This window comes from Propithecus coquereli, unplaced genomic scaffold (assembly GCF_000956105.1).
Source record: "Propithecus coquereli isolate 6110/MARCELLA unplaced genomic scaffold, Pcoq_1.0 Scaffold80, whole genome shotgun sequence".
In the NCBI taxonomy this organism is placed as follows: domain Eukaryota; kingdom Metazoa; phylum Chordata; class Mammalia; order Primates; family Indriidae; genus Propithecus; species Propithecus coquereli.
In genome coordinates, this window is record NW_012154174.1 from 1,692,342 (window position 1) to 1,707,697 (window position 15,356).

The window sequence follows — 15,356 nt, forward strand, 5'->3', positions numbered from 1 at the left end:
ATTAATTGCTCCCATATACCAGACTTCCTTGTGTATTTGATTGTTTCACACATCATTTACCTCTTCCTGAGATTAGAGATTTTAAAATGAGTTAATTTTTTTCCACATAGTTTGATTTTACCCTCTTGCAAATTACCATGAGTGGAAACTCTGAAACCTTTTAAAATAGCATTTGAAGAGGTGTGAACTTTGTTTACATAAATCCTGTTTGAAAAAAGTATATACAGTTTATTTAAAACTTTATGCTTGGCACAGACTTTACAATTAATAATGCTTATTTATATTTATTGTTAATGTATTCTAACAACAGTCCTATGACATAGATATTACTTACCTTCTTTATAGGATAGGTGAGAATCAGAGTGGTTAAATGATTTGTCTAAAATAAAGCATACTCCTCTAAGCCATTAAAAGTTCCAGAATTGATAATCATAGCAGCATATGTGAAAATCAGAATTTCATTTTAGGCTGTGAGGCTGTAGTTAGGTCTAGCTAGCATTGTGTCACATGATTCTGGACTTCTCTTTTTCCTGTTACATTTCTTGCTGAGCCATGTTCACTCAAGTGCACACAGCCCTAGTGCCAGCTAAACACAAGCCAGGTTTCCATACATAACACTACTGAGCTAGAATGGTAAGTACGTTCTTTTGGTTTTCCAAAGACTGCCCCGTTCCCCTTCACTTCTTCTGGCCTGTGTCTAAATTTTTTTATCTTCTCTTTTTCCTCAAATCAAACATCTTCTCCCTTGGTTTCAGTTCATAAAAAATAAAGCTAATTTAACTAATTTAAAATGTGATATAAATGACTGATAGGTATCCACAGGGTATTTCTTTCCTTTTTTCTGACAGTCAATCCAAATGAATTTTCAGGTAATACAGGGAAGATTTTTAGAAAGGTTTGGTGGCTCACACCTATAGTCCCAGCAACTCAGGAGGCTGAGGCATGAGGATTACTTGAGCCCAGGAGTTCAAGGCTACAGTGAGCTGTGATCACGCCACTGTACTCCAGTCTGGGCAACAGAGCAAGACACTGTCTCTAATAAAGAAAGAGAGAGACAGAGAAAGAGATGGGGGGGGGGAGGGAGACAGAGAGAGAGAGAAAGAGAAAGAAAGGAAGGAAGGCAGCCTTCCCTTTAGAGATACCACCAAGATACCTTGTAAAATGACAGAGTAACTGGACCTTTAGAATGTTCCTAATTGAAAAGATTGAAGGTTGAGAAATAAACCAAAGCACCTATAGCAAATTAGGGTGTACGATAATTTCAGCAAATGATTTTGGTGCAAATGAAAAGAAATCTGGAAAAAAAAATAAGGTTCCTAACTTATTCTTGCCATAAAAATAAATTTCAGGCCACCACGTGGTGGCTCACATCTATAATCCCAGAACTTTGGGAGGCCAAGGTGGGAGGATTACTTGAGGCCAAGAGTTCAAAACCAGCCTGGTCAACACTGTCCCTACAAAAAATTTTTAAAAATTTAGCTGGGTGTGGTAGTGGATGTCTGTAGTCCCAGCTACTGGGGAGGCCAAGACGGGAGGATTGCTTTAGCACAGGAGTTCAAGGCTACAGAGAACTATGATCACACCACTGCACTCCAGACTGGGCAATGGAGCGAGACCCTGTGTCAAAAAAAGAAAAGTAAAAAAAAAATTTCACATGTATAAAAAATTTAAATGTGACAAATGAAGTCATATAAGTTTAGAAGAAAATAAAAATGGAAGACTTTTTAAAAAAATAATGATTTGGGAATGGAGAAGGCCTTTTTGACCATAAAACAAAACCTATAAGTCATGTAAGAAATTCTTAAATAACTACCTAAGATGAAATTTCTACACAGAAAAAACTCATAAAGTCAGAAAATAACTGACAAACTAGGCAAAAATATTTGCAGTTTATTCATAGACAAAGAGTTACTTTTCTTGCTTTGTTGCCCTGGCTAGAGTGCCGTGGCGTCAGCCTAGCTCACAGCAACCTCAAACTCCTGGGCTCAAGCAATCCTTCTGCCTCCCGAGTAGCTGGGACTACAGGCATGTGCCACCATGCCTGGATAATTTTTTCTATATATTTTTAGTTGTCTAGCCAATTTCTTTCTATTTATAGTAGAGGCGGGGTCTTGCTCTTGCTCAAGCTGGTCTCGAACTCCTGAGCTCAAGGGATCCTCCTGCCTCAGCCTCCCAGAGTGCTAGGATTACAGGCGTGAGCCACCGTGCCCATCCAGAAGTTTGCTAATTCTTTTTTTTTTTTTCTCCTTTTTCGTTTATTCCGTTTATTTATGTAAACTATTAAGGAATTGTTTGGTAATAATATATCTTAATATATTTTTCAGTATTAGCTATTAACTTAAATTTGATGCAAGCATGTTGGGATGTTTATAAATGTGTCAAAAAATGTTTGGTCTGTAGTACAGTGTCAAAATATATTAAATTAGCATGAATTATATCACAGGATACTTTTATATTAAAGGAATGCATTTTCCTTAGAATGGTCAGAAGTTTGCTAATTCTTTAAATGGGTAAACGGGCATATTCTTTTACCATTGGGCCGTATGATCTCTTTAGAGGAAATTGGGCAATATCTTTCAAATTGAAATGCATATGCCCATTAACTTAATAAATCTATTTATAGGAATTTATACTACAGACATAATCACCTAAGAAGCCAAAGAACAAGGAAATTAATTGCAGTATTAACTATAAGCGCAAAATATTGGTTGATCAATAAGGGACTAGTTAGACATATGGTATATCAAATGGAATACTCAGCAGCTATTTTTTTAAGAGGCAGATATGTATTGATAGGGATCAAGGCCAAGATACATTGTTCAATAAAGAACAAGGTGCAATACAGTATATAATGCAACTATTTCTCTAGAACAATGTATAATATTTGCTTCTGGTGATGGGGATCGAGGGACAGAGATGTAGGAGACTTCTTTTTCACTAAACATCCTGTACAATTTGAATTTTTTTCATTACATGAATGTATCTCTTCTAAAAAGAAATATAAATTTAAATACAATTAATATTAATCAGCTTACTCCTCCACTTAAAGCCAGGCCAAGTCTTCCTTTGGAAGGCAGAGAAGAGAGTCTGTTGCTGTCCTGCATAAGCCTCTTTGCACCTTTCTTTTTAAATTTTTATTTAATTAATTTATTTTTTATTCTAATAGATTTAGGGGGTACAAGTTGAATTCCATTACATGAATATTATAGCATAGTGGTGAAGTCTGGGCTTCTGGTGTACCCATCATCTGAGTAGTGTACATTGTACCCTATTCAGGTACCCTCCTAGGTAATTTTTCATCCTTTATCCCCCTCCCACTCCCCCCTTGTGAGTCACCAATGTCCATTATACCACTCTGTTTGCCCTTGTATAGCTATAGTTTAGCTTCCACTTCTAAGTGAGAACATGCGGCATTTATTTTTTTGTTCCTGAGTTACTTCACTTAAGACGATAGCCTCCAGTACCATCCAAGTTGCTGCAAAAGGCATTATTTCATTCTTTCTTATGGCTGAGCAGTACTCCATGGTATATATTTAATACATAATCCACTCATCGGTTGATGGGCATTTAGGTTGATTCCATATCTTTGCGATTGTCAATTGTGCTGTGATAAACATACAGGTATAGGTATCTTTATTTTTATTTCTATTTTTTTTGAAACAGGGTCTCTCTCTGTTGCCTAGGTTAAAGTGCAGTGGCGTTATCATAGCTGACTGCAGCTTCGAACTCCTGGGCTCAAGCAATCCTCCTGCCTCGATCTTCCAAGTAGCCATAGCATGCCACCACCCCCAGCTAATTTTTTTTTATTTTTTGTAGAGACGGGGTCTTGCTATGTTGCTCAGGCTGGTCTCAAACTCCTGGCCTCTAGCGATCCTCCTGCCTCAGCTTCCCAAAGTGCTAGGATTACAGGTGGGAGCCACCATGCCCAGCCCAGGTATCTTTTTGATATAATGATTTATTTTCCTCTACGTAGATACTCAGTGGTAGGATTGTGGGATCAAATGGTAGATCTACTTTTAGTTCTTTGAGAAATCTCCATACTGATTTCCATAGAGGTTATGCTAATTTACATTCCCACCAACAGTGTATAAATGTTCCCTTTCACCACATCCATGACAACATCTATTGTTTTTTGACTTTTTAATAATGGCCATTCTAAATGGAATGATATTTCATTGTGGTTTTAATTTGCATTTCTATGATGATTAGTGATGTTGAGCATTTTTTCATATGTTTTTTGGCCGTTTGTATATCTTGTTTTGAAAAATGCCTGTTCATGTCATTTGCCCACTTTTTTTTTTTTTTGTGAGAGGGTATTGCTCTGTTGCCTGAGCTTTTGCAGTGTGGACATTTTAACAATATTGATTCTTCCAATCCATAAGCATGGGATGTTTTTCCATTTGTTTGTATTGTCTGTGATTTCTTTCATCAGTGATTTGTAGTTCTCCTTATAGAGACCTTTCACTTTCTTGGTTAAATTTATTCATAGGAAATTTTTTTTTTTGCACCTATTGTAAATAGGATTGTGTTCTTGATTTGGTTCTCAGCTTGATCATTGTGTACAGAAATGCTATTAATTTTTGTACATTGATTTTATAACCTGAGACTTTACTGAATTTATTTATCAAATCCAGGAGTGTTTTGGAGGAATCATTAGGGTTTTCTAGATAAAAGATCGTATCATCAGCAAACAGAGATAACTTGGCTTCCTCTTTTCCAATTTGTATGCCTTTTCTTTTGCCTGGTTGCTCTGGCTAGGACTTCCAGTGCTCTGTTGAATAGGAGTGGTAAAAGTGTGCATCCATGTCTCATTCCAGTTTTTGGGGGGAGTGCTTTCAACTTTTCCCCATTTACTATGATGTTGGCTGTGGGTTTGTCATATATAGCCTTTTATTATTTTGAGGTATGTTCCTTCTATGCCAAGTTTTTTGAGGGTTTTTATCATGAAGGGATGGTGGATTTTATTGAATGCTCTTTCTGCATTTATTGAGATGATCATATGGCTTTTGTTTTTCATTTTGTTTATGTGGTGACTAACATTTATTGACTTGTGTATGTTGAACCATCCTTGCATCTCTGGGATGAAAACCACCTGATCGTGGTGAATTGTCCTTTTGAGGTGCTGTTGGATTTGGTTTGCTAGTATTTTGTTCAGGATTTTTACATCTATGTTCTTTAGAGATATTGGTCGATAGGTTTCTTTTTTTGTTACATCCTTTTCTGGCTTTTGTATGAGGGTGATCCTGGCTTTGTAGAATGAGTTGGGGAGGATTTGCTCCTTCTTGGTCTACTGACCAGTTTCAGTAGGATTGGCACCAGTTCCTCTTACATCTGGTAAGATTTGGCTGTGAATCCATTTGTTTCTGAGCTTTTTTTCTTGTGAGATTTTTTATTACTGATTCAATCTCATGACTTGGTATTGATCTATTAAGGAGTTCTATTTATTACTGGTTCAATCTTGGGAGGTTGTATGTTTTTAGGAATTCATTTATTTCTTTTAGGTTTTCTAGTTTGCGAGCATATAGTTAATAGCATAATAGTTTCTGATGATCTTTTGTATTTCTTGTGGTATCAGTTGTAATATCCCTTTTTTCACTTCTGATTGTGTTTATTTGGATCTTTATTTGGATCTCAGTCTAGCTAATAGTTTATCAATTTGTTTACATTTTCAAAGAACCAACTTCTAGTTTTGTTGATCCTTTATATTGTTTTTTTGGTCTCTATTTCGTTTAGTTCTGCTCTGATCTTTGTTATTTCTTTTCTTCTGCTAACTTAGGATTTAGTTTGTTCTTGATGTAGGCCTTTAATGCTATAAATTTCCCTCAGCACTGTTTTTGCCATATGCCACAGGTTTTGGTATGTTATGTTTTCATTTTCATTCATTTCAAGAAAAATTTTAATTTCTGTCTTTATGTCTTCATTGACACAGTGATCCATTCAGAAGTGTGCTGTTTAATTTCCATGTATTTGTGTAGTTTTTGAAGTTCCTCTTTGTATTATTGGCTTCTAACTTTATTCTACTGTGGTCTGAGAAGATACTTGATATGATTTCAATTTTTAAAAATTTGTTAAGACTCATTTTGTGGCCTCTCTTAAAGAATGTTCCACGTGCTGATGAAAAGAATGTATATTCTGTAGTTGTTGGGTGGAATGTTCTGTAAATGTCTGTTAAGTCCATTTAGTCTAAAGGCCAATTTAAGTCCAATGTTTCTTTGCTGATTTTCTGTCTCCATCTGTCTAGTGCTCTGAGTGGGGTATTGAAGTTCCCTGCTTTTATTGTGTTGCTGCCTATCTCTTTGTTTAGGTCTCACAATATTTGTTTTGTGAATCTGGGTGCTCCAGTGTTGGGTGCCAATATTTTTAGGATCAGTATATCCTCTTCCTGAATTGATCCCTTTATCATCATATAATGATCTTCTTTGTCGTTTTTTACTGTTTCTGATTTAAAGTTTGTTTTATCTGATGTAAGTATAGCTACTCCTCCTTGCTTGTGGTTTCTGTTTGCATGGAATATCTTTTTCCACCCCTTTACTTTCAGTTATCTGTATCTTTTATGTGTCTTTATGCATAAGGTCAGTTTCTTGTAAGCAGGATATAGTTGGATCATGTTTTTTTAAATTCATTCTGCCAATCTGTATCTTTTAAGTGGAGCATTTAATCCTGCGGTTCCCAACCCCTGTGGCCTGTTAGGAACTGGGCCGCACAGCAGGAGACGAGCAGTGGGGTAGCAAGCAAATCTTCATCTGTATTTGCAGCCATTCCCCATTGCTTGCATCACCACATAAGCTCCGCCTCCTGTCAGTTCAGTGGCAGCATTAGATTCTCATAGGAGTACGAACCCTACCTACTGTGCATGTGAGGGATCTAGGTTTCACGCTCCTTATGAGAATCTAATGCCTGATGATCTAAGGTGGAGCTGAGGTGGTGATGCTAGTGCTGGGGAGTGGCTGCAAATACAGATTATCATTAACAGAGAGGTTTGACTGCACAATAAATGTAATACACTTGAATCCCCCCCACCCCTCTGGTCCATGGAAAAATTGTCTTCCATGAAACTGGTCCCTGGTGCTAAAAAGGTTGGGGACCACTGATTTAATCCATATACATTCAGGGTTAATATCAATGTGTGAAGCTTTGTTCTTGTCATATTTTTAGTTGATTTCTAGTTGTTTTATTAATTCTTTTTCTTTCTTTCTCCTGTCTTTTTGTCTTTGTGGTTTGCTGAACTTCTGTCATGTTGCCATTTAATCCCTTTCTCTTCCTCCTTTATGTGATTATTTTATTAGACCTTTGAGTTTTCCATTTTCAATCGTTTTCATGATGACAAATATTGACCTTTTGTTTCCATGTTTAAGACATCTTTGGGCATTTCCTATATGGCTCATCTAGTGGTGACAAATTCTCTCAACATTTGCTTTTCTGAGACTCTTTTCACCCTTCTTTTCTGCCTACAGTTTCCTATTTAGTTCTTGAGATCTCTGCTGCTCCAGGAGTAACTTTCACCATAGAGGCCTGGAGATATTTCTCCCTATCCCAAGCCAGTTGCAGAATTTACTTTGTCTTAGTTTATGTATCTATTATAAATGAACACATCTATCAGTCAGATTTTTTTTTCCCACAGAACCCCAGGACTATTGGCTGTTTGCCAGAGGAGCACTTGGCTAACTGAGAGTTTCTTGGTTACAGACACAGAGGAGCTTCTGTGCTGTTTAATTTCCTTCCTTTTCCTTTCCAGCCTTTTATCAAATGCTTATTTGGCTTAATAAAAATATACTAATTTTAATAATTTATGTGGAATGTTTTTCTGATGAATCATTGCCTAAGATAATTACTTAGCATAATCACAGTTCCATGTACATTGCTCAATATGTCACAATAATATGAATCTAAATTTTATCCAGTTATGACAAAAAGATTATTTCTGTATGCTTAATTGTCACAGCTGATTGCTCAACTGACAATGTTCATCTATTTGAAGCTTAAAAATGTAGAATAGTTATCAGATTTCTTTTGTTCATTTTATGTTTTGGCAGAGTAGTGGGATGGGGTGGGGGTAAAAAGGGAAATGCTGTCTCCTCTGTTGAGAACTCCCTTAGTTCACAAGGCAGCTTCACACATGTGCTGCATGTGCTGGGAAGGAGGAGGCTTTTGGGGGTGGGGGGACAACAATTGCATTCCTAAGATGTACAAAGGACAGCGGTGGAGACTTAGCAAAGAATAATCATGAAGTCTTTTCCTCTTGCTTCTGTTACAGGGAAGAGGGATTTCATGGAGAGAAATCAGAAGCAGCTACAGAGAAACAGAAATTAGGGTATCCTCCCATTGTTCCATTTTACTGCATGAAAGAGGATGTCCTTGCTTATGTGTTTGACATCGTCTGGAGCAAGGTTGTGGGCTGTATGGAGCAGTTGACACGCAGTCATTGGGAGGGTTTTGCCTCTGGTAAGGATCTTTTTGAAGACAATGTAAAAAGTAATTGTTTATGATTTCCAAACCCTCAGTATGTTAGATTATATGTTTCATTAGTGTAAAAGGTGGATATGAGACATAGGAAAAACCCAAGTGTTTTTTTTCCTACTCACACACCACAACACGTATGACACCAATGATGTATAGGGTTTTATCCCCACACAACAAACAATTCTGACACCAGATTCTCTAGCAGACACCAGCTGAGTGTTCTCTAATTCAATTCAATTCCAACACTATCTGCCCGGAGATAGCATCGGGTCCCACAGGTTGAAGGCTCAGTCCCACAGACTGCCTCCACTCCCTGACTTCAAATGCCAGTTGCAAGCCCCAGCTTATGACCGGTGCTGCTTCTCATCTTCTTCTTCTTTCTTCTTCCTTTTTGTTTTTTGGTGACCTGTGTTTTTGACCAACTAGCTATAAATCAGGGCTCTCTGAACCCAGTCCTTTTTGGTTTTTATGGAGGCTTCATTTTGTAGCCATGATTGATTAAATCATTGGCCACTGCTGATCAACTCAACCTTCAGCTCCTCTCCTCTCTCCAGAGGTCAAGGGTCAAGGGGTAGGGATGAAAAAGTTCCAACCTTCTAACTACGTGGTTGGTTCCCCTGGCAATTAGCCCCCTCACCCCATCCTGAGACTATCCAGGAGCCCTCAACCCCAGTTATTTCATTAGTACACAAAAAGATACTTATCACTTTGGATATTCGAAGGGTTTTAAGAGCTATGTGCCAGGAGCCTGGGGCAGAGACCAAATATATATTTATTATTATATCATAATATTGGTAGGTCTGATTCACGTTTGTATTTCCCACAGAAACTAACAGGTATTTAGTAAATATTTGAAAATGAGTGGATGAAGAATAAGGTCTATTCTATGATGATTAGTCAGAGCTTGTGCTTTCTTTGAATATAATGATTTATGAGGAAAAACATGTGCAAGTGGCATATACATTTTTAAAACTGCTTTATTAAAGACTGAGATACGATAAACGACACATTTAAAGTGTACAATTTGACAAGCTCTGACTTATGCATACACTCAAGAAGCCATTACGATAGTCAATACAGTGAACATATCCATCACCTACAAAAGTTGGCCCTTTGTAATTCCTCACTCCTGCCTTTGCCTGGGCCCCAATCCCCAAAGTGATCAAGAAGAGTGATCTGCTTTCTGTCATAGCGTAGTTGGCATTTTGTACAGTTTCATGTGAACGTAATCATACAATAGGTACTCTTTCTGTCTGGCTGCTTTCACTCAACATAATGATTTTGAGATCCATCTGTGTCATTGTGTGTATCAATAATTTATTCCTTTTTATTGCTGAGAAGTATTTCATTATATCATAATTTGTTTATCTGTTTATCTGTGGATAGGTATTTGGATTGTTTTCAGCTTTGGGATATCATATGAAAAGCTATTATGTACACTAGTGTATAGGAATTTGGGGGCATATATTTTTTTCTCTTGGGAAATTCCTAGTGGTGGAATGGCTGGGTTATATGGTTAGATATATATTTAACTATGCTGCTCAACAAATTATCACAAACAGTGGCTTCAAACAATACACATTTAATACCTCAGACATTTGTGAGTCAGAAGTCAGGAACAGCGTAGCTAGTCTTCTGCCTAGGGTTTCACAAGGCTACCATAAAGGAGTTGGCCAGGGCTGGGTTCTCATGTGGAAGCTCAACTAGGGAAGGATACACTTCTCCTTTTGTGTATGCTTGGAAGCATACAGTTCTTGGTAGCTGTAGTATTCACGGCAGCTTTATTGTTCAAAGCCAGCAAGAAAGACTATGAGCTAGTTAACTAGCAAGACAGAAGCTTATATAACAACATGATCATGGGGTGACATCCCATCACCTTTACTGTTATCTCTTGGTCTAAAGCAAGTCACAGTCCTGTCCACACTCAAAGGGAGGGCGTTACACAAAGACATGAACACAAAGAGGTGGGAATCATGCAGGGACCATCTTAGAGTCTGTCCACTACACACGTTCTCCCGCTTGCAAAATACATTCCCCTCCCTCCTAATGTTTCCTAGAGTCTCATCCCATTACAGCATCAGCTCAGAAGTCCAAAACCTTATCATCTAAATTGGGTCCTGGTGTGGATTATGTTCCTAGATGTAATCCATTTAGTACAGCTCATGGGGCACAATTTTTCTCCATCTATAGACTTGTGAAACTGAAGAGACAAGTTGTCTGACCCCAACACACCCAACATACAATAGTGGGACAGACGAAGGATAAGTTATAGACATTACAGTTAAAAGGGAGGAGGATGGAAGGTTAAAAAAGAGTTCACAGCAATTCTGAAATCCAGCTAGGTAAATATTGGGAGTTCCTTGATTAAATTTCAAGACCTGGGAATAATCCTCTCCAGCTCACTGCTCTATCCTCTGGGCTCCTGGTTTCATCCTCTGAATCATGCTTCCTTTTTTCAGTAAAGCATGTGTTTGCAGCTAATTAGTTTTATCCGGCTGTGTCTTGCCTGTAGAATTCTGGGGGTCTGACAACCTTTCTTCATTTTGTACTCACTCTGTCCTCTTAGTCTAAGTTGGCAGTGTTTCTGCTGAAATAATTTTCTTAAACACTTTGTGGCTATCCTGTGAATATCAGTGGGATTCACCACATAGACAAAAGCCACATCTATAGATTTTTTCACCTAATCTCTTCTCTGTCTTGAGCTCCTACTTGGCTGGCTGAGGCACAGTGCTCTTAAGCTTTCTAAAGGCCCTGCCTGTGGTTTGATTAAGAGCATCTTTGAGATATAACCTTAATCTCTTGAAAGGGCTCTTTGTGTGAGTGAATAACCTTTTGATCTTTCTGCAGTATGCGTAAAAAGTTGTATAGTTACACTTTTTTTCTCTAGATCACTCTGTCTAATATTTGCATCTTTTGCCCTGTAGAGATACCGAGAATTTTCAAAATGATCAAGTCTTGGTTTCTTTTTGTTTTATAGTTTTCCCCCCATATATCTCTCTCATCCTGCATTTTATTATAAGCAGCAAGAAAAAATTAGGCTTCATTTTCAACACATGAATTGGAAGATCATCACTTACAAGTTATACTTTCTTTTTTTTTTTTTTTTTTTTAAAACAAAGGCTAAATGTGTTCACCGGGCTAGAGTGCCGTGGCATCATCCTAGCTCACAGCAACCTCAAACTCCTGGGCTCAAGCAATCCTTCTGTCTCAGCCTCCTGAGTAGCTGGGACTACAGGCATGCGCCACCATGCCCGGCTAATTTTTTCTCTGTATATTTTTAGTTGTCCGATTAATTTCTTTCTATTTTTAGTAGAGATGGGATCTCGCTCTTGCTCAGGCTGGTTTGGAACTCCTGAGCTCAAACAATCCGCCCGCCTCAGCCTCCCAGAGTGCTAGGAATACAGGCGCGAGCCACCATGCCCGGCCAAGTTATACTTTCTATATAACCACAGGAGACCATTTCACTAAGCTTTCTGCCACTAAGTAACAAGCATCTCCCTTCCTCCAGTTGCCAATAACATGTTCTTCATTTTCTTCTGAGCCCTCCCCTGCAGCATCCTTTAAGTCTAGATTTCTACTATCAGTCTGTTCAAGGTAATTTATGCCTTCTCTATCATGCTTCTCAAAATTCTTCCAGCCTCTGTCAATGAACAACTGAAAATAAAATTAAGAAAACAAGGCCAGGTGTTGTGGCTCACACCTGTAATCCCAGCACTTTGGGAGGCCAAGATGGGAGAATCGTTTGAGGCCAGGAGTCTGAGACCAGCCTAGGCAACATAGTGAGACCCCATCTCTACAAAAAATAAATAGCCAGGAGTGGTATTGCGTGCCTGTAGTCCCAGCTACTCAGGAGGCTAAGGCAGGAGGATCCCTTGAGCCCAGGAATTTGAGGCTGTGGTGAGCTATGATCATGCTACTATACTCCAGTCTGAGCAACATAATGAGACTCTGTCTCAAAAAAACAAAGCAAAATAAACCCCCCAAAAAGAGAAATTAAGAAAATAATTAATTTACAGTAGCATTAAGAAGAATAAAATGCTTAGGAATAAATTTAACCAAGGAAGTACAAGACTTGTATGCTGGAAAAACTACAAAATATTGTAGAAAGAAATTAGGGAAGACCTAAAGAAATGGAAAGACCCATGTTCATGGACTGGAAGACTTAATATTGTTAAGATGGTAATACTCCCAAAATAGATCTACAGGTTCAGTGCAAACCCTATCAAAATTCCACCTGCCTTTTTTTTTTTTTTTTTTTTTTTTTGGCAAAAATGGGCAACTTGATCCTGAAATTCATACGGAAATGTAAGGGACCCTGGATAACCCAAATAATATTTAAAAAGAACAAAGTTAGAGGACTCATATTTCCTGATTTCAAAACTTACTACAAAGCTAACTGTAGTCAAAACAATGTGGAACTGGCATAAAGACAGACAAATAGATCAATGAAATAGAATTAAAAGTCCCGGAATAAGCCCACACATCTATGGCCAATTGATTTTCAACAAGGGTCCCAAGATGATTCAATGGGGAAAGAATAGTTCCTTCAACAAATGGTGCTGGAACAACTGGATATCTACATGGAAAAGAATGAAGTCTGACCCTCACCTCACACCATACACAAAAATCAACTCAAATTGGATCAAAGACCTAAATTTAAGTGCTAAAATTATAAAACTCCTAGAAGAAAACATAGGAGTAACTCTTCATGACCTTGGATTCGATAATGGATTCTTGGATATGACACCAAGAATACAAGCAACAAAAGAAAAAAACAGATAAATTGGACTTCATCAAAATTAAAAATTTTTATGCTATAAAGGACATTATCAAAGAAATGAAAGACAACTTACCAAATGGGAGAAAATACTTACAAATCATATAACATAAAAAGAATCCAAATGCTGGGTGTGGTGGCTTGCACCTGTAATCCTACCACTTTGAGAGGCCAAGGCAGGAGTATCGCTTGAGGCCGGGAGTTCAAGACTAGCCTGAACAAGAGTAAGACCCCATCTCTACAAAAAATAGAAAAAAAATTTAGCTGGGCGTGGTGGCACCTGTAGTCCTACCTACTTGGGAGGCTGAGGCAGGGGGATCACTTGAGCCCAGGAGTTTGAGGTTGCAGTTAGCTATGATGATGTCACTGCACTCCAGCCAGTGTGACAGAGCGAGACCCTGTCTCAAAAAAAAAAAAAAAAAAAAAAGTCTAGTATCCGTAGTAGAGAACTACAACTCAATAATAAATACAAACAACCCAATTAAAAAATGGGCAATAAGCCAGGTGTGGTGTCCTGTGCCTGTGGTCCCAGCTACTCAGGAGGCTGAGTCAGGAGGATTGCTTGAGACCAGGAGTTCAAGACCATTCGGGGCAACATAGTGAGACCCAGTCTCTGGGGGTGGGGTAAATAAAAGGGTGAATGACTTGATGGATATTTCTCCAAAGAAGATACACAAATGGCCAATAAGCACATGAAAAGATACTATACATCATCACTCATTAGAGAAATGCAAATCAAAACCACATGGCTATTTGTATATATTTTTTAAATTAAATTTTATTTTTCAAAGGGAAAATAACAAGTAAGGATGTGGAGAAATTGGAACCCTCATACATTGCTTGTGGGAATGAAAAATCGTGCAGCCATTGTGGAACCGGTTTGGCAGTTCCTCAAAATGTGGTGGTTTTTTAAAAAATTTATTTTAGTTTAAAATTTTTTTCTTCCCCATTTAGTTAGTAGATGGACAGTTCCTCAAAATGTTAAACATAAAATTACCATATGACCCAGAAAATTCCACTTGGTTATAGGTGTACAACCAAGAGAACTGAAAACATGTCCAAAGAAAACATGCACTTGAATATTCATAGCAACATTATTTATAATAGCCAAAAAGTGGAAATAACCCAAATGGCCATCAGCTGATGAATGGATAAACAAAATTTGGTGTAGCCATGTGTTATGGGCTGAATTGTCTCCCTGCCAAAATTGATACATTGAAGCCATAACCATTTATGTGACAGTGTTTGGAGACAGAGCAGGAAGGTAATTAAGGTTAAGTGAAGTCATAAGAGTGGGACCCTAACCCAATAGAGCTGGTGTCCTTATAAGAGAAACAGACATCAGAGATCTCTTCCTTTCCACACATGCACAGAGAAGAAGCCATGCAAGAACATAAGAAGGTGGCCACCTACAAGCCAAACCAACCCTGACGGCACCTTGATCTTGGCCTTCTAACCTCTGTAACTGTGAGAAAATAAATGTCTGTTGTATAAGCCACCCAGTCGGTGCTATTTTGTTATAGTAGCCCTAGCAGACTAATATACCACAGTGGAGTATTATTCAGCCATAAAAAGGAATTAAGTACTGATACATGTTACAACATGGATGAACCTTGAAAATAATGCTACATGAAAGAAGCCAGACACAAAGGGCCACATAATTATATGATTCCATTCATATGAAATATCCAGAATAGGCAGAGCCAGAGACAGAAAGTAGTTTAATGGTTGCCAGGGGATGGAGGAAGAGGGAAATCGGGAAGTAGAGCATTTCTTTTTGGAGTGATGGAAATTTTCTGAAATTACATAGTGGTGATGACTGCACAACATTGTGAATATACCAAAAACCACTGAATTGTACACTTTAAAAGGGTTAAAATGGTGAATTTTATGTTACATGAATCTTATTAAAAAGTTTTTGAAATTCTTTCAGCCTAAAGAATGTCCTTTAACAGGCCGGGCGCGGTGGCTCACACCTGTAATCCTAGCTCTCTGGGAGGCTGAGGCGGGCGGATTGTTTTAGCTCAGGAGTTCGAAACCAGCCTGAGCAAGAGCGAGACCCCGTCTCTACTAAAAATAGAAAGAAATTAATTGGACAACTAAAAATATATAGAGAAAT

The 15,356-nt window shown here is 38.1% G+C and overlaps 1 protein-coding gene across 1 annotated transcript in view; it reads left to right on the forward strand.

The window, feature by feature from the left end:
• Positions 1-15,356, forward strand: part of FAM149B1 (family with sequence similarity 149, member B1) — a 69,187-nt gene that overhangs the window by 33,387 nt on the left and 20,444 nt on the right. Inside the window, exon 6 of the mRNA XM_012663217.1 lies at positions 8,255-8,442. Within this exon, the coding sequence (XP_012518671.1) occupies positions 8,255-8,442 (188 nt within the window). The remainder of the gene's footprint in view (positions 1-8,254; positions 8,443-15,356) is intronic.